Genomic DNA, 26830 nt, shown 5'->3' on the forward strand with positions numbered 1-26830 from the left:
GTATATGGCACAGCAATGGGGCACAATGAACGGTGCAGAGCACTGTATATGGCACAGCTATGGGGCACAATGAACGGTGCAGAGCACTATATGGGGCACAGCTATGGGGAAATAATGAACGGTGTAGAGCACTATATGGCACAGCTATGGGGAAATAATGATCTATTTTTATTTTTGAAATTCACCGGTAAATGCTGCATTTCCACCCTAGGCTTATACTCGAGTCAATAAGTTTTCCCAGTTTTTTGTGGCAAAATTAGGGGGGGTCGGCTTATACTCGGGTCGGCTTATACTCGAGTATATACGGTACCTTTAAAATTTTGCACTGCTGCTGCTTGGATTCCTGTTGCATCTCCATTTGTACGCCTACAAGATGATCATCATATCACATGTATCGATGTTACCTAGGATGGCATGGCAGGGAGCCATGATTGATTAGCACTTACTAGTACAAAATTATGAACAGAACACAGAGGCAGGGAGGAAAAAATGAGCAATTACAGTTTTTCTCTTTGTGGTTATATTCCTTATAACATCTCTGCTTGCTGTCATTCAACAGAAATCTATTTTACTTCCAGTAGATACAAATCTGACCAGCTCATGTGCTGATCACCATAAATACTCAGCTTCTTACAAGACACAGCTCTGATAACCGGGCTTTATGACCATCTGACCAGGACAGATCCTGTCCTAACTTGCAAGGTCTATGATAAAAGGAAAAATTACAATTTCATAGAAAATTAAAACATTTGAAGTTTTAATTTTTAAGAGCCCAAAAGCAATAAATAACATGAAAAAAGTGTTTCTGCTCACGGTGCAGCGTCATTAGTTTTGCTTTAAAAATACTTTTGCAGCCGTGACCGTTTTTTTTTTTTACGTTTAAGGAATAAGGAACTGATTTAGCAGCTCCCGACTGCTCCCCCAGTATGCTCTTCTCCCTAACAAAAGACAAAACAATTATATAGCAAAGTTTTATTGACAGATCACCATCTAGTGGTCAGTTGGAAAAATACATCTGCTTACCATATTATGGTAAAGTACACAGGTTTCCTATCCAAGAGACAGAAAGTTTGCAATGGGTAAAAGTCAGTTTACGGCAAAGAAATATTACCATTATCATACATTATTACAGGACAATATGTCCGGATGATTTATCACTGGAAACCTGTACTGTGACAAATGACTACTGTTTGGAATCGCCAACATTTTAGCAATGTTTTAAGTCATAGTAACAAGATTATGATCATCAGGCCATGTTTTCATCTTCATCTAGCGTCAGGATGTAGAATCTAGACATGCCCACAGACTTCTATTACCAGAGAAGTCCTCTGTCCGGCTGGATAATATCATTATAGGGATGTCATTCCATTTCATGGGGTCCAGTTAAAAAAACTAAAATTTAACTAATGACTTAATAGCTTATAGAGAATATCCGCCACTGTGCCATCAGTCACTGGCGTCATTGTCCATGTGCAGGCGCAGTTATAACTGGAGTGGTCACTGGTGACCGTACAGGCACAGGACACCGATGGCTGCTCAAGATGACAGCCGCTGGTTTATTCTTCCGCATATTCTTTTATTACAATAAAGTGTCTTATAATATATTATATATAATAATTCAGCTAGCATCAAAGGTTGAATATTCCCCCTGCTTCAGTGTGGGCGTAGTACCCTGCAGGGGGGAGTCCTGACATATGCCTCTGACACAGGCTAAATAACGTGATGTGACCTGGTCCTTACGCATTTATCAAACCTTAATTATTCCCTATACACGCAGTATGAGCACAGCTTCACTTCACGTAACACCAGAGGATGCGAACCTGTGCGATGCCCTCAGTGCCACTCCACCTCTACAGACGTAGCTTGCCCTCCTTCGCCTGCAATGCTTTAACAGCCAAGTCTGCTTTCTGAGCGAGCAGTTCTGCCTCCTGCGCAGTCCTCTTTGCACGGTCGTTCTTAAGCAGGAAATGAGAAATGAAGAGTTTTAAGCCCTCACGAAGCATTCCCAGTTTTGGGTTATCAGAGATCCTAATAAAAAAAAAACAAACAAACAAAAAAAAAAAAAAAAAAAAAAAACAGGACATGGACATGTTAATGGTTATTAAACCCACAGAATTCTCCACTGCAAGACGTGGATAAAACAATAGAAGTATGAAAGACTCAGGGTACGTTCAGACACTACTGACTATATCAGACATGTCAGCTGTAGTAAAAGTGCAACAAGAGCCAAATCCCAGGACACATGCATTGCAAAAGATGAAATCTGCAGTACAAGTGCAACGCAAATCGGCAACATTACAGCATGCATGCTGCAGATTTGTAAATCTGCTATGTGAGGATTGGGTTTTGTTAAGATCCCACGCCCAATCACCGTTTTATAAACGTAAAGATTTCATTTTGCCAGAGCAGATTTTCTGTATAGCCATAGATTGGTCATCTAAATATGCCCCTAGGACACAGCGAAGCATAGCACATGAACAGGAGCGTAGTACACGGGCAGGAGCGTGGTAAACGGACAAATCCATTCTGCTGTTATTCACATAGGGATCACTTTCTTCGCTCCTCTCAGCTGTGACTGACAGGTGTAAAACTCTGGAACACAGCAGCTTGTCTGTCACCGCTGAGAGTGGATTGGGATTACAGTAGATTCCTAAATCATATTTACCAATTTGTCCGCATTCAACCAATACTTGTCCTATTATGGACCAAAATCCCCAAAATTCATGTTTTTTTGTAAGACTACAGACAACTGCTATTGAAGGGATTAGGAGCTGATCCACAGCACCCGACAGACTGCTTAACAAGGAATGGATTTGTGCAGAGCGTCTCCGTCTAACAGCTAATCAGAGGGGGTAACAGGTGTCTGATCCCTTCGATCTGATATTGATGACCTATCCTGACAATAAATCATCAATATTACATATCCCAGAGAACCCCTTAAAACAGTGTTCCCCAACTCTGGTCCTTGAGAGCCACCAACAGGTCATGTTTTCAGGATTTCCTTAGTATTGCACAGGTGATTGAATGCATGCCTGGCCAGGTGATGTGATTATCACCTGGGCAATACAAAGGAGATCCTGAAACCATGACCTGTTGGTGGCTCTCGAGGACCGGAGTTGGGGAACACTGCCTTAAAGTTAGGTGTAACCAAATTATAAAACCACTTACTTTCCAAATATGACAGCAAGATCATCAGCTTCAGTGTCCATCAGCAACTTGTTGAGAACTTGACGTAAGAAGGAAACTTTAATCTTATCCAATTCACTAAACTCCATGACCTGGATAAAGATTTATACAATGTTATGTTAAGCTCTCTTTAGGAGTGACAGTCTTTTCTGTATGGACATTTATAGAGGAGGTTGAGTGAGACTGTCCACTGGACTCCTAACCCCAAAATTAGGAAGAATGCTGACTTCTAGTGTCACTTATGTTGGGTATTATTGCATTTGTGTTCTCAGCCAGCTATGCCTAATACTTACTTTAAAAATAGAGAGTGGTAGAGATTTGCTTTTTATCAGGTGACTCACAAAATTTGTGAGGTTTGAGAAAGTGGTCGCCGACAAACTTCCCAAATCACGAAATTTATCCCACATACTGAACTGAAATGTCATCTGAAAATAAGAAGAAAAACACACTCAGATAATACATCTCTGTACAGGAGGCATGCTGTCCTAATACCAACCGTACTGGCAAGCTACTGATGTAATACTACCCTTCATGTTTTGCACTAAATTTTCATGAAAATATCTGAAAATGGGAATAAGCAGTGAAAAGAAACCAGTCAGTGAGACCATGTTCCCGAACTATCTGCAGCGTGGCTTAGTGACAGGTTGTACAATCCTAATGCCGGACTACAGTTCCAACAAATAAAGATATTAATTATTGTAAATGTGCATCATCTTTTTTCATCAAATATGCTGATTTCTCAAGCTCTCTGCTTGCCGTCATTCAATAGAAAAAACGGTTTTGTTCAATTTCGGGGAATTAAAATCTGGGTCATGTAACGGACACATGGGTGCACGGCTTGTCACAAGACATTTATTTTACTCACTTAGATAGCACCATTACTTTCAGAGCACTCAGACATTATAATCGCTGTCCCCATTGGGGCTCACAATCTAAATTCCCAATCAGCATGTGAAATTTGGGAGGAAATCGCAGAACCTGGAGGAAACCCACGCTAACAAGACCCCAGCGCTGCAAAGCTACAGTGCTAACCACTGAGCCACCGTGTCATTGTAACTGGTCAGTCCTAGCATAACCAGGATAGATCTGCACAATTAAGGTTTCTATTGCATGACAGAAACCATAGATCTTGTATACTGAGGAATGAGAGAAAGCAGATAAAAAAAAATGTCATTTTAAAACTGAAAAGTTATAAATCTCTGTTTGTTGAAACTGGAATACCCATTACGAAACTGAAAAGGATTTTATAGGAAAAAAAAAAAAAATTATAAATATATATATATATATATATATATATATATATATATATATATATATATATATATATATATATATATATATATATATATATATATATATATATATATATATATACACACACAGATTTCGCAATGAACACTGTATAGATTATTCAATACATGTTGCAGTCTGGTTGATGTTGCTGTCCCTACCATGGAAATTTATAAAGGTTTGTATAATCCGAATATTAAAATTAAGTCCAGCTACGGACTGACAGCTGCAGCTTGTACTGAGCAGTGTGAGATCTCAGCAGGGAGAAGGGACACTTAGGAGCGGTCAGGCATCAGGTAACACAAATCTATGCAATAAGGTGGGAAGTTTGTATTGTGAAATCTGGTGAGAAATCCACTTTCAGGGTATGTGCACACATTAAGTATTTGCAGCAGACATTTCTGCATCTCTTGGCAAGAGAAAACTGCATAAAATAAGCATATTTTGCCCACTCATCAATATGGGTGAAATCTGAAGGAAAATGCTGAAGGAATTGACATGCTGCAGGTCAAGGAAGAAATTAGCAACATTTGTATGAGACTTCAGGGATCTCATTCACTTGGCTGGTACTAGGAAATCCCTCAGGTTTTGTGTCAAATCTGCAGAGAAAAAAACGCAACAAAACTGCAGCATGTTCACAGACTAACAGAAGCTTGCAGCCAGCGTTATAGATGTCCCTTGCTCAGGAAAGTGGATACTGGACATCTACTCTTCCATTCTTTTCACCCATTAAAGCTTATGAGGAAAAGACTGTACATCAGACAAGTTGGGTCTATAACCAAGTCATGCTATCCACTGTTTTGGCAGCAAAAATGATGCTCACAAGTTTCCACTAAAAACCATGTACATATTTATAGCCAGTTATTTTGTAGGGTCATTTTGTGGTTCTGCTAGGTATTTTGTAGTGTGTTACCATGGACTGCTCAGAATAGACGCTGTCGGCACAAAATGATTAAATTACTTTTACTTAAAACCTACTGCAGCCGGTCGCTTCATCTTTTCCCTTTGCATTTAAGCCGTAAAAAGTTGTACGTTGTCTATATGGAAATGAGAACGTGATGGATTATTACCTGGAAGCGTCGATCATATTCACAGAACTTGCTGGACAGGAAGGCGTAGAAAGGGTTGTAGGTTTTTTCCTGCAGACAACAGTCAATGAGAACATGGACTATCTCTCGTTCTTGATGATCCTTCAGGCCCAACCTGACAAAAATGAAAATTTAGAGGATAGAGTAGAGCAGCCATTAATCCCTGATATTTATAGAATATCAAAACTGTGCAGAGCCAAGTCCATAAGGTAATCACCCACATTAGTCCTTAAGTCTTCACCTTAAGTGTGCACACATGTCTGATCTGAACACAGGACCTATCCACATGGGTACTTTTACCAATCTTTGCTACCAATTGTAGAATATCAGTTGCCATTTGAAACACTGTTTTTCCTCTTCTCTCTCCGGTCATATACATAAAAAAGGAAATTAATAGGAGTTTGCAGCAAGTGTTCTGTCTCTGGCATTTCCATTCAATGCTATAGGGAAGAAATGTCACATATCCCCAACACGTTTGTGCCCATGAGACCCATTTTTGATTGCTTAACTTACTTCAGTAGCTTCTCAAAAGCATCCAAATAATCTTCACTGGTCATGATAACACAGAAGATATTTCTCCTGATGTCGGTGTTCATCCGCTGCTTGCGAGCCAGGTCCATGATCTTTGCACTAACCTTCAAAAATTAAATAGGGAAATGTACACAATGATCACAGATGCTCCACATTAAACCGGCTGTTTCTTTTACGTATAAAAGAGAAACTCAAAGGTCATTTGCAGCACTTGACTCATTTGGGTTTTATGGGGTATATAACTTTGGTAGTAGGAAAAAAAAAACAAAGGGGAAAAATTCAGCAAGCACTTTTACAACAGAAAACTGTTCTTAAAAGATGTTACGCAAATTTTTGTGCAAAAGTTATGTGCATTTGGCTAAAAACAAGAGAAAAAAAAATTATCAGAAATGCATTCCAGTCCATAACTGGAGTACATTCGTCTCTGGTACCCGGCAGCTGAACGAAGCGCCACATTCATTAAGGGGAGAACACCCGTAGAAGCGTGTAATACATGAAACGGCTGTAGTCCTCTTCTTGTACCGGCATTTTCTGCAAACGTACTGTCCTCTGTAACCATGTCCATACCACATTGTAAGAAATAAAGGACAAAGGTTTTTTTAACTATATGGAAAGTTGGAGTGGTGCGGCTTTTTTTCTTTTTTCTTTGGATCTTTGCACATGTGTCTCCAAGCAAGCACACCCACTACCGTGGATTCACCGGGCAAGGTGACGCTGACTCAGAAATTACCTTCTCCACCAGGGAGTATAAATGTTTTTCTTAGTGCCATTCTGTTTTTTTTTTTCTTTTTTCAATTACTGCAAGTATGTAGGGTAGTATAAGCAAGCAGTTTTTTCCTTCTGCAGCTTTTTTTTTTATTATTCAAATGGAGTTTTCAGAAAATGTAGAAAAAACACACTTCAGTGGGAACGCATTGCGCAAGCTTGGCCTGAAAATGGTTTTCAGGGATTCACAAATGTTCACACTGTCAGGATTCCACTGTTGTGCAGATGGCGGATTTGTCGTGTGACCGCAACTATTTGATTTGCAGACTTATGGTTATGGGCAAACTCTATTCTCATCAGCTTTTTTCAACAAAATATATATATATTTTTTTTTAAAGGGAAAAGGTGCCTCCTGGGGGGTGATGAGGATGTAGTGGACTTAGAAATATATTAAAAGGCTGGAGAACGTGGTGGCAACAGCTTTTATAAAGGAAAACCTGATCACAGGCTCCCTTTAAAATAAAAAATAAATGCTCAAGCACTGAGTCTCCTAGACAGCACTAGGACACAGTAAATTGCCTTTTGTGCTACACAAGTTAAGATCATAGGTTTGCTGTTTATTTAATTTGTCAGGTGGGGTCTGGACTGACAGAGGGGATCCTCCCCGTCCACACTACAAGCAGAACATGGCTTTGGAAACAACATAATCTGCTTTTATGGTTTTAGGAAAGAAGTCTAGACTGTCAGCATCACATAGCAGGGGCTACAAAAAATAAAAACATTTGTAAATTAAAAAAAAAAGCCAAACCAAAAGGCAGGAAATACCTTTCCAACTGCTGGTGCTGATGTCTTTGCTGTGGACTGTCCGATCATTGGTGCCCCGCTCCATGATGATCCGACAATCCACCAGCGACCAATCTTGTCAGCTTCCAGAATATTCTCTAAGGACACACGGAGACGAGTGTCACTGCCGGACACGTTGTGGTGAACCTGCATAAACACAACAAAACTTTACTGACAAACTGATAAATAAATCCTCAGTAATATTTCTAATATATATTTTTTTACAATTATCAGTACTTTATTGCAACTAATTTTTGTTGCTCAATAAATAAAGATGCAGAATGATGCAACTGTCTTGATGTACAAAGTAAAACAAAAAAAACAAAAAATCAGACGTGTGTACACAGCTCCAATGCAGGACTATGCGCCCCTATAGTTACAGGCTAGGCACAAGCTCAGTGTGTTACTTGCAAACTCTCCTACCAATGAACGTTGAAGTTTAAGTAGTTTTTCCACTGGTTCGGGGTCATAACCTGGTATTTTGCGCATATCGTTGTTCTTTAGTGCCAACATAATCTCCAACATAAAGCGGACCTACAATAATGAAGAAGCAAATGTCTTATTAATTTGTTACATCGAAAATTCTGTATACATAATGCCAAGTGTGGTCACACGCTGCCCAAACCTCCTCTACAGAGGACGGACAGTTTTTTTGGGGGGGGTAAATACGGTCTGCGAACTGACACCGATGTCAAGTCAGACATCGGCACATGCTCACACCATCTCAGTGGTAACTATCATCAATGCTGAAAGCACTTTTATCCTTGCGCTATTAAATTAGTATCAAGCCTAAATATGTTCTCAGTAGTAATGGGCGAACGTGCTCGGATAAAGTGTTATCCGAGCATGCTCGAGTGCTAATAGGGTCTTGGGCATGCTCGAATAATATGCTCGATTCCCCGTCGCTGCATGTCTCATGGCTGTTCGACAGCCACAACACATGAAGGGATTGTCTAACAAATAGGCAATCCCTGCATGGGATGGATGTCGGAGACAAGCAGCAGCGGCCACTTGAACATAGTATTTGAGCAAACCGGAGATACTCCATTAGCACACAAGCATTCTCTGATAACACCTTATGCGAGCACGTTCGCCCATCACTAGTTCTCACCTATCCACTGGATATGTGCTAGAATGGTGCTGTCTCACCTCCAATTGCCAAAGTGGGAGACTAATATCTTCTGTTTTCTCCCGGCTGCAATACCACAGCCAGGGTAAAATAGGTGCAGATACGACTGATGGAATATACAACAGCTGCAGGTTTGCACTATAGTGAGCATGCAGCAGGTGGCGCCCTGTTAAATGGGTTTTCAGGTTTTGGAAAATCCCTGTCCCCTGGCTGCAGTTTGATTTAAAAACAAACTGTTCTTTCCTCATCAGCTCCAGGTTCGGCTCTGAGTCTCCGCCGCTGCTCCCGATGTCTGTTTTTGCTTGATGCGCTGATGTGACATTGACAGCACTGCAGCCAATAACTGAGGGAAGCAGCTCAGCGGTTCGTGTTATCAACTCTGGCAGAGCCGCTGAGCTCAGTTATTAGAAGAGCGGAGGAGACTCAGAGCTTAAGGAACATTATAAGCATGCGTGGCAGGATGTTACAGGTTACAGATTCAAGAGAACCACGTAATAACTAACTAAAACCGTGAAATACGCTGTTGCCCTCCATTTATTGAAATAATCAATTAGCCTTTAGAGATTCTTCTCTAGTGTACTTCCAGTCAGTACAGACATGCAAATAAAGCGAGAGTGAAAATCTCAATTTATCAGCTTTGGGGAATATTCAGGAGAAAGAGCAGCTGCTGGTCGGGTCTCTGGAGATTGAGCTGCTGCGTCTTTCGTGCATTAAGATCCATCTTTGGCATAGTGTAATATGGTAAAATAAAAACTCTAACAGCTTTCACTATGACTGTGTGCAGACCTGACTGACACACAGACATATACTGAGCATAAAGAATACATTTTGAATAGGTTCTCACACGAGATTGATCCTGGAATTTCTTATCCACGGCGCTGGCTTTGTTCTGAGCCTCACATATCAGTTCCTTTAGTGCCAGAGCATCATCTTTTCGCAAAGAGAAGCCGACGTTTTTCAGCAGCAGCAGGACGAGCTCTATGTTCCTCTCTGTAAATGTGGACACCAGCATCTTTAAAAGATCAAACACCAGGCGGGAGTCGATGATGTGGAAGTTGTACAAGTGTCCGATAAAAGTGAGCAGGTTGTCACACTCTTTACTATCTGTGACGTCTCCATGTTGGTCATGGAACTGCTTCACCACCGTTTCCAGGATGTGTGCCCCAACCTGGAAGAAAAAATAAATAAAAAAGTGATTTTCCATTTATAACCCATTCACATGATATGTGATTATGGCTCGGATCCAACCACTGGGATCCCACTGATCTCTATACGGAGGTCCTAAAGACCCTTATGAACGAAGCAGTGGTGCCATTCACTCCCATGGATCTTATGGAGAAAGCAGTTTTGTCAATCCCAATGAAGGAGATGGAGTGGAGGTCTATTTTCACAGTTCCTCCATTGTCAGTGCAATCTATTGGATCCCCAGCAATCATATTTACCACCTATCCTGTGAATAGGTGATAAATGCATTTAATTAAAAGAAAAAAAAAAGTCTTTAGATTTAGCAGATAGAAGTGTGATTTAATTTGGTTTAGCAAATGCTTAACTTTTCTGTCTATACCATATGCTAATGTAGCAAGACGGGCCTTGTTACCTCGATCCCCACTGTATGGTGTAAAATGCTGATGAGAAGTACATGCTCCATCATAAGTCGGTCGGGCATTTTTGCTGGCGTGATGCAGGCATTGAGGGCGATATCGGATAAGGTGTCACTCATGTCTTTCCTGCTGTTGCTCATGTAGAGTTCTTCAAGTTGCCCGCTGATGGACGCCATATTTGGCTCACTCAGTCTACGACAATAAATAAGATGTTAGCAGGTACTTCGAGCAGAAATTATTGAGGGTGTTAAATTTCTGCACATTTGCAGCACTCTAATAAATGTCCACATGTGACGTTTCCCTATCGATCGGAGGGCACAGATAACATACTGACTGTCAGCAGCCATCATATGCCATCTACTGGGTTACTGAACACAAATACTAAATAGTATCATGTAAGCATTACAGGAGATAACCATTTCTTCCCCCTTACTTAAATAAATGTATTTTGGAACTGGGTGTCATTAGACATTTTGCACCATTTGTATTCTATAGCCTCTATATTGTACTGGCTGCAGAATGGGTTAACCGAAAATCTGCTAGGGAGCTCATTCTGTCAAATGGGAGAATTTCTAATTATCTGCCTTTTATTTTTCCTGATTCTTCTCTCAGCTCATTTATTACCACACCAATGTTAACCCCTTTCTGCCATTAGACGTACTATTGCGTCCATGTGGGGTGGGCTTTACTTCCCAAGGACGCAATAGTACGTCATATGCGATCGGCAGCGCTCACGGGGGGAGCGCCGCCGATCGCGGCCGGGTGTCAGCTGTTTATCGCAGCTGACATCCGGCACTATGTGCCAGGAGCGGTCACGGACCGCCCCCGGCACATTAACCCCCGGCACACCGCGATCAAAGATGATCGCGATGTGCCGGCGGTACAGGGAAGCACCGCGCAGGGAGGGGGCTCCCTGCGGGCTTCCCTGAGCCCCCCGCAGCAACGCGATGTGATCGCGTTGCTGCGAGGGTCTCACCTCCCTCCCTGCTCCCTCCAGCCCCGGATCCAAGATGGCCGCGGATCCGGGTCCTGCAGGGAGGGAGGTGGCTTCACAGAGCCTGCTCAGAGCAGGCACTGTGAAGGCTGCAGCGCTGCATGTCAGATCAGTGATCTGACAGAGCGCTGTGCAAACTGTCAGATCACTGATCTGTGATGTCCCCCCCCCCGGGACAAAGTAAAAAAGTAAAAAAAAAAAATTTCAAATGTGTAAAAAAAAAATAAAAAAAAATATTCCAAAATAATGAAAAAAAAAATAAAAATAATATTATTCCCATAAATACATTTCTTTATCTAAATAAAAAAAAAAAAACAATAAAAGTACACATATTTAGTATCGCCGCGTCCGTAACGGCCCGACCTATAAAACTGGCCCACTAGTTAACCCCTTCAGTAAACACCGTAAGAAAAAAAAAAAAAAAAACGAGGCAAAAAACAACGCTTTATTATCATACCGCCGAACAAAAAGTGGAATAACACGCGATCAAAAAGACAGATATAACTAACCATGTAACCGCTGAAAACATCATCTTGTCCCGCAAAAAACGAGCCGCCATACAGCATCATCAGCAAAAAAATAAAAAAGTTATAGTCCTGAGAATAAAGCGATGCAAAAATAATTATTTTTTCTATAAAATAGTTTTTATCGTATAAAAGCGCCAAAACATAAAAAAATGATATAAATGAGGTGTCGCTGTAATCGTTCTGACCCGAAGAATAAAACTGCTTTATCAATTTTACCAAACGCGGAACGGTATAAACGCCTCCCCCAAAAGAAATTCATGAATAGCTGGTTTTTGGTCATTCTGCCTCACAAAAATCGGAATAAAAAGCGATCAAAAAATGTCACGTGCCCGAAAATGTTACCAATAAAAACATCAACTCGTCCCGCAAAAAACAAGACCTCACATGACTCTGTGCACCAAAATATAGAAAAATTATAGCTCTCAAAATGTGGTAACGCAAAAAATATTTTTTGCAATAAAAAGCGTCTTTCAGTGTGTGACGGCTGCCAATCATAAAAATCCGCTAAAAAACCCGCTATAAAAGTAAATCAAACCCCCCTTCATCACCCCCTTAGTTAGGGAAAAATTAAAAAAATGTATTTATTTCCATTTTCCCATTAGGGCTAGCGTTAGAGTTAGGGCTAGGGTTAGGGCTAGGGTTAGGGCTAGGGTTAGGGCTAGGGTTAGGGCTAGGGTTAGGGTTAGGGCTAGGGCTACAGTTTGGGTTGGGGCTAAAGTTACAGGTAGGGTTTAGATTACATTTACGGTTGGGAATAGGGTTGGGATTAGGGTTAGGGGTGTGTCAGGGTTAGAGGTGTGGTTAGGGTTACTGTTGGGATTAGGGTTAGGGATGTGTTTGGATTAGGGTTTCAGTTATAATTGGGGGGTTTCCACTGTTTAGGCACATCAGGGGCTCTCCAAACGCGACAAGGCGTCCGATCTCAATTCCAGCCAATTCTGCGTTGAAAAAGTAAAACAGTGCTTCTTCCCTTCCGAGCTTTCCCGTGTGCCCAAACAGGGGTTTACCCCAACATATGGGGTATCAGCGTACTCAGGACAAATAGGACAACAACTTTTGTGGTCCAATTTCTCCTGCTACCCTTGGGAAAATACAAAACTCGGGGCTAAAACATATTTTTTGTGGGAAAAAAAAAGATTTTTTATTTTCACGGCTCTGCGTTATAAACTGTAGTGAAACACTTGGGGGTTCAAAGTTCTCACAACACATCTAGATTAGTTCCCTGGGGGGTCTAGTTTCCAATATGGGGTCACTTGTGGGGGGTTTCTACTGTTTAGGTACATTAGGGGTTCTGCAAACGCAATGTGACGTCTGCAGACCATTCCATCTAAGTCTGCATTCCAAATGGCGCTCCTTCCCTTCCGAGCTCTGCCATGCGCTCAAACGTTGGTTTCCCCCAACATACGGGGTATCAGCGTACTCAGGACAAATTGGACAACAACTTTTGGGGTCGAATTTCTCCTCTTACCCTCGGGAAAATACAAAACTGGGGGCTAAAAAATAATTTTGGGGGGAAAGATTTTTTTTTTTAATTTTCACGGCTCTGCGTTACAAACTGTAGTGAAACACTTGGGGGTTCAAAGCTATCACAACACATCTAGATGAGTTCCTTAGGGGGTCTAGTTTCCAAAATGGTGTCACTTGTGGGAGGTTTCTACTGTTTAGGTACATTAGGGGCTCTGCAAATGCAATGTGACACCTGCAGACCATTCCATCTAAGTCCTCATTCCAAATGGAGCTCCTTCCCTTCCGAGCCCTCCCATGCGCCCAAACAGTGGTTCCCCCCCACATATGGGGTATCAGCGCACTCAGGACAAATTGGACAACAAATTGTGGGGTCGAATTTCTCCTGTTACCCTCGGGAAAATACAAAACTGGGGGCTAAAAAATAATTTTTGTGGGAAAAAATTTTTGTTTTATTTTTACGGCTCTCCATTATAAACTTCTGTGAAGCCCTTGGTGGGTCAAAGCGCTCAGCACACATCTAGATAAGTTCCTAAGGGGGTCTACTTTCCAAAATGGTGTCACTTGTGGGGGGTTTCTACTGTTTAGGTACATTAGGGGCTCTGCAAACGCAATGTGACACCAGCAGACCATTCCATCTAAGTCTGCATTCAAATGGCACTCCTTCCCTTCTGAGCCCTCCCATGTGCCCAAACAGTGGTTCCCCCCACATATGGTGTATCATCGCACTCAGGACAAATTGGGCAACAAATTTTGGGGTCCAATTTCTCCTGTTACCCTCAGGAAAATACAAAACTGGGGGCTAAAAAAATAATTTTTGTGGGAAAAAAATTTTGTTTTATTTTTACGGCTCTGCATTATAAACTTCTGTGAAGCACTTGGTGGGTCAAAGTGCTCACCACACCTCTAGATAAGTTCCTTAGGGGGTCTACTTTCCAAAATGGTGTCACTTGTGGGGGGTTTCAATGTTTAGGCACATCAGTGGCTCTTCAAACGCAACATGACGTCCCATCTCAATTCCTGTCAATTTTGCATTGAAAAGTCAAACGGCGCTCCTTCCCTTCCGAGCTCTCCCATCCGCCCAAACAGTGGTTTACCCCCACATATGGGCTATCAGCGTACTCAGGACAAATTGTACAACAACTTTTGGGGTCCAATTTCTTCTCTTACCCTTGGGAAAATAAAAAATTGGGGGCGAAAAGATAATTTTTGTGAAAAAATATGATTTTTTATTTTTACGGTTCTACATTATAAACTTCTGTGAAGCACTTGTTGGGTCAAAGTGCTCACCACACCTCTAGATAAGTTCCTTAGGGGGTCTAATTTCCAAAATGGTGTCACTTGTGGGGGGTTTCAATGTTTAGCCACATCAGGGGCTCTCCAAACGAAACATGGCATCCCATCTCAATTCCAGTCAATTTTGCATTGAAAAGTCAAATGGCACTCCTTCGCTTCCGAGCTCTGCCATGCGCCCAAACAGTGGTTTACCCCCACATGTGGGGTATTGGCATACTCAGGACAAATTGTACAACAATGTTTGGGGTCCATTTTCTCCTGTTACCCTTGGTAAAATAAAACAAATTGGAGCTGAATTAAATTTTTTGTGAAAAAAAGTTAAATGTTCATTTTTATTTAAACATTCAAAAAATTCCTGTGAAGCACCAGAAGGGTTAATAAACTTCTTGAATATGGTTTTGAGCACCTTGAGGGGTGTAGTTTTTAGAATGGTGTCACACTTGGGTATTTTCTATCATATAGACCCCTCAAAATGACTTCAAATGAGATGTGGTCCGTAAAATAAAATGGTGTTGTAGAAATGAGAAATTGCTGGTCAACTTTTAACCCTTATAACTCCCTAACAAAAAAAAATTTTGGTTCCAAAATTGTGCTGATGTAAAGTAGACATGTGGGAAATGTTACTTATTAAGTATTTTGTGTGACATATCTCTGTGATTTAATTGCATAAAAATTCAAAGTTGGAAAATTGCGAAATTTTCATAATTTTCGCCAAATTTCCGTTTTTTTCACAAATAAACGCAGGTACTATCAAATAATTTTTACCATTGTCATGAAGTACAATATGTCACGAGAAAACAATGTCAGAATCACCAGGATCCATTGAAGCGTTCCAGAGTTATAACCTCATAAAGGGACAGTGGTCAGAATTGTAAAAATTGGCCCGGTCATTAACGTGCAAACCACCCTTGGGGGTAAAGGGGTTAAATGTGCAGGGACACAAACACTAAGAGCCAACATTTTAAAACTGGACGGATTTGAAGAAAGTATTATGTTTTAAATATATAAATTTATTTTATTTTACTTAAATGCATCTGGAGAAGTGGACGACCACTTTAAATCTGAATTTTAAAAAGGGCATTTCCATCTGATAAAGTGATATCATTTCGCTGGGCTTTTCCATCACTGGAAGTTGTATTCCCACATCTCCTGACAATGAAGGAAATATTATACGGACGTGGATTGCTGGGGCCCTTAGCATTTTTTTTCCAGCTCAGCAGACTCCTGACAACCAACAGTGCGAAAAACTGCAGGACAACGCCATTCACTTTGGATACTAGCATGCGTTGTAGTCCCTTCATTGTCAAGACTGGTATGGGTGCCCCGTTATCATGAAGTGATGACTATTTTATAGGACCACGTGCACTCAGCGTGCAGATAATACTTCCGTCTGTTCCATTTTTAGGGACAGAAACTGGATGAGACTGGTTATCCGAGATTTCAGTATTTTTTTCTTATGGGGCTGAGATCTTACAGGCAGGTAGTTACTAACTATTTGCCTGTTCTGCTCGGTGCCAATCTCTGCCAGCTTACATTTCACCCAGAATGCTCCTAATGGCAATTTTGTGGTTTCCATTGACTTAACATTGACAGAGCAGCTTCTCTTCTGCTCTGTTGAAGGGGCGTCTCTGCCGATGTTAAACTAAAGGTACCTTCACACTAAACGATATCGCTAGCGATCCGTGACGTTGCAGCGTCCTGGCTAGCGATATCGTTCAGTGTGACATGCAGCAGCGATCAGAATCCTGCTGTGATGTCGCTGGTCGGGGCTAGAGGGCCAGCACTTTCTTTGGTCGCTGGCTCTCCCGCTGACATCGCTGAATCGGCGTGTGTGACACCGATTCAGCGATGTCTTCACTGGTAACAAGGGTAAACATCGGGTTACTAAGCGCAGGGCCGCGCTTGGTAACCCGATGTTTACCCTGGATACCATCGTAAAAGTAAAAAAAAAACAAAAACAAACGCTTCATACTTACCTTCCGCTGTTTGTCCTCGGCGCTCTGCTTTCCTGCACTCACTGTGAGCACAGCGGCCGGAAAGCAGAGCAGTGACGTCACCGCTCTGCTTTCCGGCCGCTGTGCTCACAGCCAGTACAGAGAAGCAGAGCGCCGGGGACAGACAGCTGAAAGTAAGTATGAAGCGTTTGTTTTTTTTACTTTTAGGATGGTATCCAGGGTAAACATCGGGTTACTAAGCGCGGCCCTGCGCGGATCGTTGTCTGGATCGCTGCAGCGTCGTTTAGTGTGAAGGTACCTTTACTTGACAGCCGGCTCTCCGCTGCCTAACTGCGGGGAGCCGGCTATCAATTAGCATTATGTCGGCAGTGACGCCCCGTCGACAAAAACACAAGAGGAAGAGTTGCTCTGTTGATGTGAGGTGAAATAAAGCAGCAGAATTACCGGCAGAGATCGGTGCTGGGCACACAGACAAGTAGTTAGCAACTCACTGTCTAAGTTCTTGGCAGCATAAGGAAAATATTACAATAAGTGTTCGTTTTTAAAACTGGGGGAAAAAAAAAAAAAAGCACTAAAAACTGAATTTTAAGACATGCACAGAATTTTACAGCTGCCGTCACAATGATTCAGCCGCCATTGCGACCTTATTAAGTTAAGTTTAAATGTTAAACTTTCAGCTGACTGCAAAAAAAGACAACAAACAAATGAAATCGTTGAACACAGCTATTATAACAAAATGGTTTCTCCAAATTCAGCACAAAAGGCTACTTTTACTGAATACTTCAGCCCAAAAAATTAATCAAACCCCTTCATGAAGAGCGTCTTCATGACCCGGGACATTATGGGCCTGAGGATATTTTCATACTTCCAGCACATGGCACCTAACATATCAGCAGTATATCGGAAAGGCTAAAGCTATTATGGGGGCATTACAAGTCTCGGCTTTCCTAGACGCTCTGAAGATAAATGGACCTAGTTATGCAATGATATATCCTATAGGACTTATAACATGACTGCTTGTCCATTCAGTGGCCTGGGAAAGTGTGGTAGCCCTAATGAGTATCATTCAGCTTTCCCAGAAACGAACATAACTAATTTTTTGAGTGGCTTTGTACAAGTCTTCTGTAGTTACACATTTTCAATCTGATGAGGAATGTGAAGTTAATCAATCACTACCCAATTAACATTTAATCACAAATCTTAATTGATGAACATTTGGGAAACGATAATTGGAGAAGACTCCGCTTTGAGGTGCCCTAATCAGGAGAATATCAAGTTGTAGTGACAAAGGGTAAACTCCATACATCTCGGAGCGACCTGCAGCCTCCACTCACAACAAGGGAGTAGATTAATTAGCTTAAGCTCATCCATGATTTACAGATGACGGAGTTTCATCCTGTCAATTAAAAACATGAACTATAAAGCAGAAGATGCACTCCAGGCCCGGAGCCAAGAGCGAGCATCCGGCTCAGGATCAAGGGCGCCATTATTTAGGTGGCTGCGTCATGCGATACCTGTTCATCAATCCCTTCACGCTCTTCCTTAGCCTCTCCAGCTCTTCCCTCCTCTTTGCATCCGCAGCATCTGCAGATCGTCTCAGGTGAGGAGGAACATATTTCTGGTCAACGCCTGGAGCAGCCTAAGAGGGGAAAAAAGAGGAAATGTCATCATTGCTTCCCATTTGGTACAATAGACGCCTGTTCCTAAACACAACCACTGTGACTTTGGATTATTACCGAGAGAGAATTCTCCAGGTAGAAAAAATATATATTTATTTTCAATGCAAAAGGTGTAACTCGACATTTCTGAATATACCTTAATCTATAGCAATGTGATACAATTATACTCAGCTTGTATATGGGCAATAGATAAGGTGCAAATGAGCAAAAACCACCAAACAAAGCAAAAAGGTGAGTACCGTATTTGCTGGTTTTTGTCACTTTTATTCCATGCATTTTTTGTTACAAAAACTAAAAGATTTCTTAATACCAGCAAAGTGCATAAGATTCCTGAAGTCTCGTGCACTCATTGCATATTTTTTTCTTGCAGATTAGAAGCAGTTTCACGTTTGCAGCATGGCAATTCTTTCAGAGTTTTTCACCAATTCTAATGAACGGAGAAAAAACCCCATAAAAAATGTCTCAAAATGCACTTTTTTATGTAGCTTTTTTTGGCAACACTTCGGTGTTTGCAGCAAATACTTAATGTGTGAACATACCTATAACCGGGATAATTACGACAGCAATAACAAGTATAAATTAGGCTCCATTCACATTACTGTTCACTTTTAACTAAAGAAGTGATGCAGCAGTCAGTATTTTTCCCCCTGGTTTGGGGTTCATCATATTCAGCATCTAAATCACAGACAGATGCCCACTGTGCACTGATCTTCACATAAATGTAGTAATTAGAGTCTGTACATTAAATAACCAGTTACAGCTCATAAAAAGGGGTTAAGAAAAATCAAGATCAGAACAATATAGTGAGATTTACAGAAATGATGCGAGTACAGATTTGTTGTCACTCATTCGCTGACACACTGGATAACAATACTCCGCTCCTGATACATACGGCCTCACTATACATCGTCACCACATTTCTGACCATGCTACTCTGTAAATACATCCACAGTTAATTTAACTCTACACTACCATCGAAAAATGGAACAACTAACTTAATAATTGAAACCCCTTAAAGACTGGGCAAATTTTTCATTTTTTGCGCTTCCGCTTTTTCAGCCCCCTTTTTATTTTTCTGCCAACATAGCTGCATGAGGACTTGTCTTCTTGAGGAACACACTGTACAGTAGTTTTCAATTATGTCATTTATTATACCATATAATGTGCTCAAAATGAGAATAAAATTCCAAGTGCTGAGAATTGGTGAAAAAAAATAAAAATAAATAAAAATGCAATTCTGCCATTGTTTTGTTTTTAGGATATTCATTGTGAAGCAAAAGTGACCAAGATGATTCTCCGGGTCAGTGCGATTACGGCAGTTACAAAACTTTTTTTTTTCTCCCAGATTTTAGTGGCTTTAAAAAAAAAAACAATCACCTGGTACCGGCTGCTGTAATTTGTCGGATGCTGCCTCGTTCAGCCGAGCGCTCCTGTGTTCTTTATGAAAAAGCCGCTGAATGACAAGGTGGATGACAGCTCATCTTCAGGAAAACAATGTGATCAAGACATGCCTCATTGACATCTTCCCTGACCAGATGATGGCTGGTGCCCCTATACACAGACTGTCGGCCGCACCCACTGATATCGACGGACATTATGTGTGTGGGGGCTTTTAGGATCATGGCAGCTTACATGACAGCCAGGCCAGATGTGTTTTTAACAAAGTAATGTGGAATTATTTATTTTTTTAAATTGCTAAGAGCGGGAAAAGTGGTATAATAATAATAAATATTACTTAACTATTCAATTCCCTGCCACTTCAGCCCCACCGATTCAGTAAGTCCAGCTGGCCCATCTGTGTTCACCTACTGTAAGATCATTCATGTGACCACTGCGGCCAATCACTGGAATTACCACTGATACCAGGGATAGGCTGCAGCAGTCATGTGAAGTCACAGGAGCAGCACCAAAGAGGCTATGTGCACACGTTGCGGATTAGCCTTCGGAATTTCTGGTGCGGATTCTGCCTCTCCTGGCAGAAAACGCAGCTGCGGATTTGTCGCGGTTTTTGTGCGGATCCGCAGCATTTTTGCTGCGTTTTTAACCCCTGCGGATTTCTATAATGGAATGGGTACAAAAACGCTGCAGATTCTCAAAAAAGAAGTGACATGCTACTTTTAAACCGCAGCGGATTTTCCGTAACGTGTGCACAGCTTTTTTTTTTTTTCTCATTGATTTACATTGTACTGTAAATCAATTGCGGATCTGCAGCGTTTCTGCACTGCAAAAAATGCTGCGGATCCGCAGAGAATCCGCAACGTGTTCACATAGCCTAGAGCGACAAGTGCTGGAGGTTGTACTTAATAGTTAACAGCCATTTTATTACTTTAAAAGGCCACTGTCACCCCCTCCAGCCGTTATAAACTAAAAGAGCCACCTTGTGCAGCAGTAATGCTGCATTCTAACAAGGTGGCTCTTTTAGTTTTTGGTTCATGTATTCCGAAAATAAAGCGTTTTGAAACTTTTCCAAAATACCCATCTTTGTCCATGGAGGCGGGTCCTCACTCCCCAGCTTGAACAGGTACTCTGCCGTCACTCAAATCTTCAGGGGCTTTCGGCGCCGCCCCCTCCGCGCTGTTTTCACTTCAAAACCGGCGCCTGCGCTGTGTACTACTGTGTTGTGCAGGCGCAGTAAGCTCTGGCCGTCTGAAGTCCCAGCCAGGCTTGCAGACTGCGCCTGTGCTGGCAGTGCGGCCACCCACCTTGGGAATCCCTGCCCCGCAGTGTGTTATGCATTATGCACAGTGTGGGGCTGGGATTCCTGGGCATGTGCACTGCGTGTGTCAGCCTGTCACCCAGGTCCCCCGCCTTACAGCGTCTGTATATTCAGCTGATCGTGCAGGAATTTTGCAAGGTTGGTTCTTTTCTGGCGATTGCTAGGAGGAGGCACGATCAGCTGAATATACAGACGCTGTAAGGCGCGGGACCTGGGTGACAGGCTGACACACGCAGTGCGCATGCCCAGGAATCCTAGCCCCGCACTGTGCATAATGCATAACACAGTGCGGGGCAGGGATTCCCAAGGTGGGTGGCCGCACTGCCCGCACAGGCGCAGTCTGCAAGCCTGGCTGGGACGTCAGACGGCCAGAGCTTACTGCGCCTGCACAACACAGTAGTACACAGCGCAGGCGCCGGTTTTGAAGTGAAAACAGCGCGGAGGGGGCGGCGCCGAAAGCCCCTGAAGATTTGAGTGACGGCAGAGTACCGATTCAAGCTGGGGAGTGAGGACCCGCCTCCATGGACAAAGATAGGTATTTTGGAAAAGTTTAAAAACGCTTTATTTTCGGAATACATGAACCAAAAACAAAAAGAGCCACCTTGTTCGAATTCAGCATTACTGCTGCACAAGGTGGCTCTTTTAGTTTATAACGGCTGGAGGGGGTGACAGTGGCCTTTTAAAGGGAATCTGTCACCTCATTTTTCGCATATAAGCTGCGGCCACCTGCATCAGGGGCTTATCTACAGCATTCTATAATGCTGTAGATAAGCCCCCAATGCATCCTGAAAGATGAGAAAAACAAGTTATATTATACTCACCCAGGGGCGGTCCTGCTGCGGTCCGGTCTGATGGGTGACGCGGTCCGGCGCCTCCCATCTTCATGTGATGTCATCCTTCTTGCTTCTGTAGCGGCTCCTGCGTACTGATTTGCCCTGTTGAGGACAGCGTAAAGTACTGCAGTGCGCAGGCGCTGGGCCTCTCTGACCTTTCCCGGCACCTGCACACTGCAGTACTTTGTTCTGCCCTCAACAGGGCAAATCAGTACGCCTGCGCCGGATCCGTGACAGAAGGAAGAGGATGACATCGTATGAAGATGGGAGGTGCCGGACCCAGACCGTGACACCCATCGGACCCAGACTGCAGCGCCCTGCCCCCCCAGGTGAGTATAATCTAAAGTTACCTTCACACTGAGCAACTTTAGAACGAGAACGACAGAGATCCGTGACGTTGCAGCGTCCTGGATAGCGATCTCGTTGTGTTTGACACGCAGCAGAGATCAGGATCCCGCTGTGACATCGCTGGTCGTAGCTAGAAGTCCGGAACTTTATTTGGTCGTCAGATCGGCGTGATTCGTCATGTTTGACAGCAAAAGCAACAATGCCAGCAATGTTTTTTCATGGAGCGAACAACCAGCGAGAACGATAAGTGAGTCGCCGTTACGTCACTGGATCGCTCCTGCATCGTTCTGCTGTTGCCAGTGTTTGATGTCTCTACAGCGACCTAAACAGCGACGCTGCAGCGATCGGCTCGTTGTCTATATCGCTGCAGCGTCGCTGAGTGTGACGGTACCTTAACTTGTTTTTCTTATCTTTCAGGTTACATCAGGGGCTTATCTACAGCATTACGGAATGCTATAGATAAGCCCCTGATGGTGGTGGCAGCAGCTTATATGCGAAAATGAGGTGACAGATTACTTTATCATATTTCTAGATAGCTTTTTTTAAATAACCCAGACAACATCTTTTAATGGGCTCTGAGAAATCTATGCGCACACTATAATGACACAGTGGTCCAACTGGTTTCCATTAAAGTTCTAGCAATTTTCAAATTAAGAATAATGTTACAGACTATTTTATTGAACCTCAGAGGAACAAAAAAAAAACCTAAAAAGCTACAATAGGACCAAAAAACATACCTTGGTAACCGTAACTGATTTATTCACTTCATCATCATCCTCCTCCTCTGCAATTTCTTCTCTGGAGACTTCAAGTTCCTGCTCGACAGCCTCATCCTCTTCAGACAGTTGTTCCTCAGAATAGCCTCCTTCATTGACATCGTTTTCCTTAATTTCCTCTTCTCCATCAGAGTCATCACCCATCTCAGACCCTTCCTCATCACTCCCATCGTTCTCCCTTGCCTCTTCCTCATCATTCCCATCGTCCTTCCCTGCCTCTTCCTCATCACTCCCATCGTCCACCCCTGCCTCATCACTCCCATTGTTCTTCCCTGCCTCTTCCTCATCTACACCCTCATACAGTTTGTGCAGTTTTTCTGCAGTGTTGGCCTCCTCTTCCTCATCGTCATAGAGGCCAAAGTTGGCCCCTCCGGGCTCCAGGACCCCCAGGATATAGTCCAGGCCATCCTGTGTGAAGGCCTGGGGCAGGGAGCTCTTGTTCCTCCTCCTGTTCATTCTCAGGCTCCTCTCCAGCCTCTTGATCTCCTTGTCCTCCTTCTCATTGGCCTCCAGCAGATGCTTCTTCCTGGCCTCCTCTTTGCTGAGCTTCTTCTTTTTCTGCCTCTTTGCTGTGACTGCTGCTTTCTTCACGGGCGGATCCTTCGTGCCCTCCTGCGCGGGTGCTGGCGGCTTCTTGGCTGCGGGGTGAGCGGCCGTGGATGCCCCACAGTCAGTGACCCCGTGTTTTCCCGGGAACTTCCTCTCGTAGTAGGCTTTCCTCCTGATCTTCTTGGAGAGCCGCTTCTCCTTCCTCAGCTCCTTACGGCTCTTTGCTCTGCCGGCAGGGGCCGAGAATCCCGCAGCACCTCGAGTCTCAGCTTTCTCCACAAAGTGCTGCACGGAGAGCTGGAGCTTCTTTATCTGCACGGGGCCGCCCCGGGCCGAGCTCTTACGCTTCATCCCCGTTACTTACAGACACATCACCCACGTTGTACTGGGCGCCGCCATACTGCCGGAAACCAGTCGCTTCCGGTAGATAGATAGAGCGCGTCACCTCGTGCAGGAGTCTCTATACAGTGCACAGCGCCACCGTGTGGACAAAAGTATGATTGCATACCTTCCCACGTTTTGGAGGTTCACACTAATTTTTGGAAAATCACATTTCCTCTGTCAATAATAGGAACTCTCATTAGTGAAAATCAGAAGCTAAACATTCCAAAAAACATTTTTTTTCTGTCCCAGGATAGAAAAAAAGCCCCTGAATTTTTGTCATAAGACTAAATGCTCAATCTAGTTGCATAGTAAAGGGGTTGACCAGTGAAAAAAAGTTTTCACTTATCCACAAAAGTGATAACTTGTTGATTAGTGGGGGTCCGATCGCTGTGAGAATGGATGGTCGCTTCATTCATTCATGGAGCAGCGATCACACATGATCCGACCAGCTGCTTTGTTCTGTATTGAGGATAAAAGTTGATAAAAACTCCCTGTTCAGCGGTGAGGCGATAACTTGCTTTAACCACTTTAAAGGGAACCTGTCACCCCCAAAATCGAAGATGAGCTAAGCCCACCGGTATCAGGGGCTTATCTACAGCATTCTGTAATGCATTCTGTAATGCTGTAGATAAGCCCCCGATGTAACCTGAAAGATGAGAAAAAGAGGTTAGATTATACTCACCAAGGGGCGGTCCCGGTGTGGTGTGGTCCGGGTCCGATGGGTGTCGCAGTCCGGTTTGGCGCCTCCCATCTTCTTCCGATGACGTCCTCTTCTGGTCTTCACGCTGCGGCTCAGGTGCAGGCATACTTTGTCTGCCCCGTTGAGGGCAGAGCAAAGAGCTGCAGTGCGCAGGCGCCGGGAAAGGTCAGTGAGGCCAGGGCAGACAAAGTACGCCTGCGCCAGAGCCGCAGAGTGAAGGCCAGAAGAGGGCGTCATCATAAGAAGATGGGAGGCCCCAGACCGGACCACGATGCCCATCGGACCCGGACCACACCACACCGGGACCGCCCCTGGGTGAGTATAATCTAACCTCTTTTTCTCATCTTTGACTTGGGGGCCTCTCGGATTTTCCCGGCGCCTGCGCACTGCAGTACTTTCCTAGATGAACTGGAATATAAGTTGCTGTGTATGCAGCGTCTAGGCACATGTTCACACTGGTCACTAAACAGACAACTAGCGCATTTCAGAGAAAAAATGTACATTTAAGGTTATGTGCCCACGTTCCGGATGTAGCAGCGCTTTGGACACAGCGTATTTTCACTGGCCCAAAATGCTGCTGTCAATTGAACATAGGTAAATCCGCATGTGTTCACTGAACCGTGCAAATTCACCGCATCCAATACATTCTACTGATGTAATTTCTGTTGCAGAGACTAGTGTCTCTGCAAAAAAAATGACATGCTGCGGTCCTGAAAGAAGCGCCACATGTCAGTTTCCGTGAGTGATCCGCAGGTAAATATAGTCGTATAGTGGACATGAGATTTCTAGAAATCCCATCCACTATGCTGTAACATCTGAGTGCTGCAGTTTTGATGCTGCATAAATACATAGTGCCAAAACCGCAGGGATTCCTGAGCGCCAAAGCCTTCCATGACCATACGGCTTGGGTGACTAGTCCAAGAGGCTGCTCCTCTACAGATTCTCCATGCCCTCCTGTCCTTGAGTGACAGTTCTCTCTCTACATACGTTTATCCAGAGAGACCCGTAAGTCAAGGAGAACAGGGAGAAGAGAAGCAGCTGGAGACAGACCTCTAGGACCAGTCAGCCTTAGCGCATAGTACCGTAACGGCTTGTAAATAGATATATTTTCCTCTGAAACATGGCAGAATTTTAGAATTAAATATTCTTGGTTGAATCGACGGAAATGGACTCTGATTGATGCTGCAGGCTGCACTGTAAACAATTTCTAAGCAAATACGTTCATGCTTAAAGGCGTTTTCAAGTCTATACATATTATTGGTCTTAGATTGGTATAGGTACAACTGTTGGGACCCTTAAGAATAACCAGGACGAGGGACATTCTGTTCTCCCCTAGCCGCAAGGGCATGGTCAGGAGAGCCCATTCACAGTCTATGAGTCTGACATAGTGGCAGCATGCATTGGACAGGTGATAATTTGAGAAGACTAGTGTACACCTTTAAGGAGGAGCTATCCTCTCCTGCCATGCCTATTTTAGCAAATGTTTGTATTCCACATGAAATAACAGTTCTAGAGCATCCTTCCTTACCACTTTTAGACCAAATTCAGATGTCCAAATATCAGGGTATGTTATATACACAACTTCTGGCCTGACCGTGGGTTTCCTGACACAAAGTCAATGGCCTCACTAAGGGTATGTGTCCACTTTCAGGATGGCCGGCGGTATCGTCGGAGCGGCTTAGCCGCTCTGCGGTAAGCCCCGCACCCTTTCTGGGACGCGATGATGCCGGATGTGTTCATAGCACACATCCGGGATCATCGCTCCCCACCATAGGGCCCTGTGCTATATCTTGCGGCGACGCAGCGTCGCCGCAAGATATACGGACATGCTGCGATCTGAAAAGACGCGCAGCATGTCCGGAGTCGCAGGGCCGCCGCGTGCGTGTTACCACGCATAGTGGAGACGGGATTTCATTCAAGCCCCTCCACTATGCTGTAACATCTGGACGCTGCGTGTGTGACGCTGCGGCTCTATGCAGCGTCAGACACGCAGCGTTTCCTGCATGTGGAAACATACCCTTATGCCTATGAGGAAGATGAATTTAGGTCAGGAGACCAACAACCAGTTTAGATGGCATGGCCCTTACTCGTTCCTTGATAGACAGAAATCTGAATTTAGCCTTACATTGTATCTTTACTCTATTATTTCTCCTGGAAGAATCTAAATATATTTACAAACAGGTGCTAGCATTGTGGACGTTGAGGACACCAGTGTCCGACTGCGGTAATGATAAGG

At 43.4% G+C, this 26830-nt stretch overlaps 1 protein-coding gene across 1 annotated transcript; it reads right to left on the bottom strand.

The window, feature by feature from the left end:
- Positions 1 to 957: 957 nt before the first annotated feature.
- On the bottom strand, positions 958 to 23929 carry NOM1 (nucleolar protein with MIF4G domain 1). Its single transcript, XM_069729726.1, has 11 exons — positions 22923 to 23929; positions 18124 to 18248; positions 10370 to 10565; positions 9617 to 9940; positions 8067 to 8177; positions 7626 to 7790; positions 6078 to 6199; positions 5547 to 5679; positions 3480 to 3611; positions 3169 to 3278; positions 958 to 2028 (listed from the first exon to the last, which is right to left on the bottom strand). Exons 1-11 carry the CDS (start codon positions 23859 to 23861, stop codon positions 1851 to 1853), a joined length of 2535 nt encoding a protein of 844 aa, XP_069585827.1. The 5' UTR covers positions 23862 to 23929; the 3' UTR covers positions 958 to 1850.
- Positions 23930 to 26830: the final 2901 nt, after the last annotated feature.

This window comes from Ranitomeya imitator, chromosome 6 (genome assembly GCF_032444005.1).
Source record: "Ranitomeya imitator isolate aRanImi1 chromosome 6, aRanImi1.pri, whole genome shotgun sequence".
Taxonomy (NCBI): Eukaryota; Metazoa; Chordata; class Amphibia; order Anura; family Dendrobatidae; genus Ranitomeya; species Ranitomeya imitator.

Coding starts and splice junctions, on each gene's coding strand:
- NOM1 (XM_069729726.1), bottom strand. CDS start 23,861: ATGAAGCGTAAGAGCTCGGCCCGGGGCGGCCCCGTGCAGATAAAGAAG. Junction 7,791..8,066: donor TTAAACTTCAACGTTCATTG/GTAGGAGAGTTT, acceptor GTGTTTATGCAG/GTTCACCACAACGTGTCCGG. Junction 3,612..5,546: donor AATATGATCGACGCTTCCAG/GTAATAATCCAT, acceptor TCTTATTTTCAG/ATGACATTTCAGTTCAGTAT.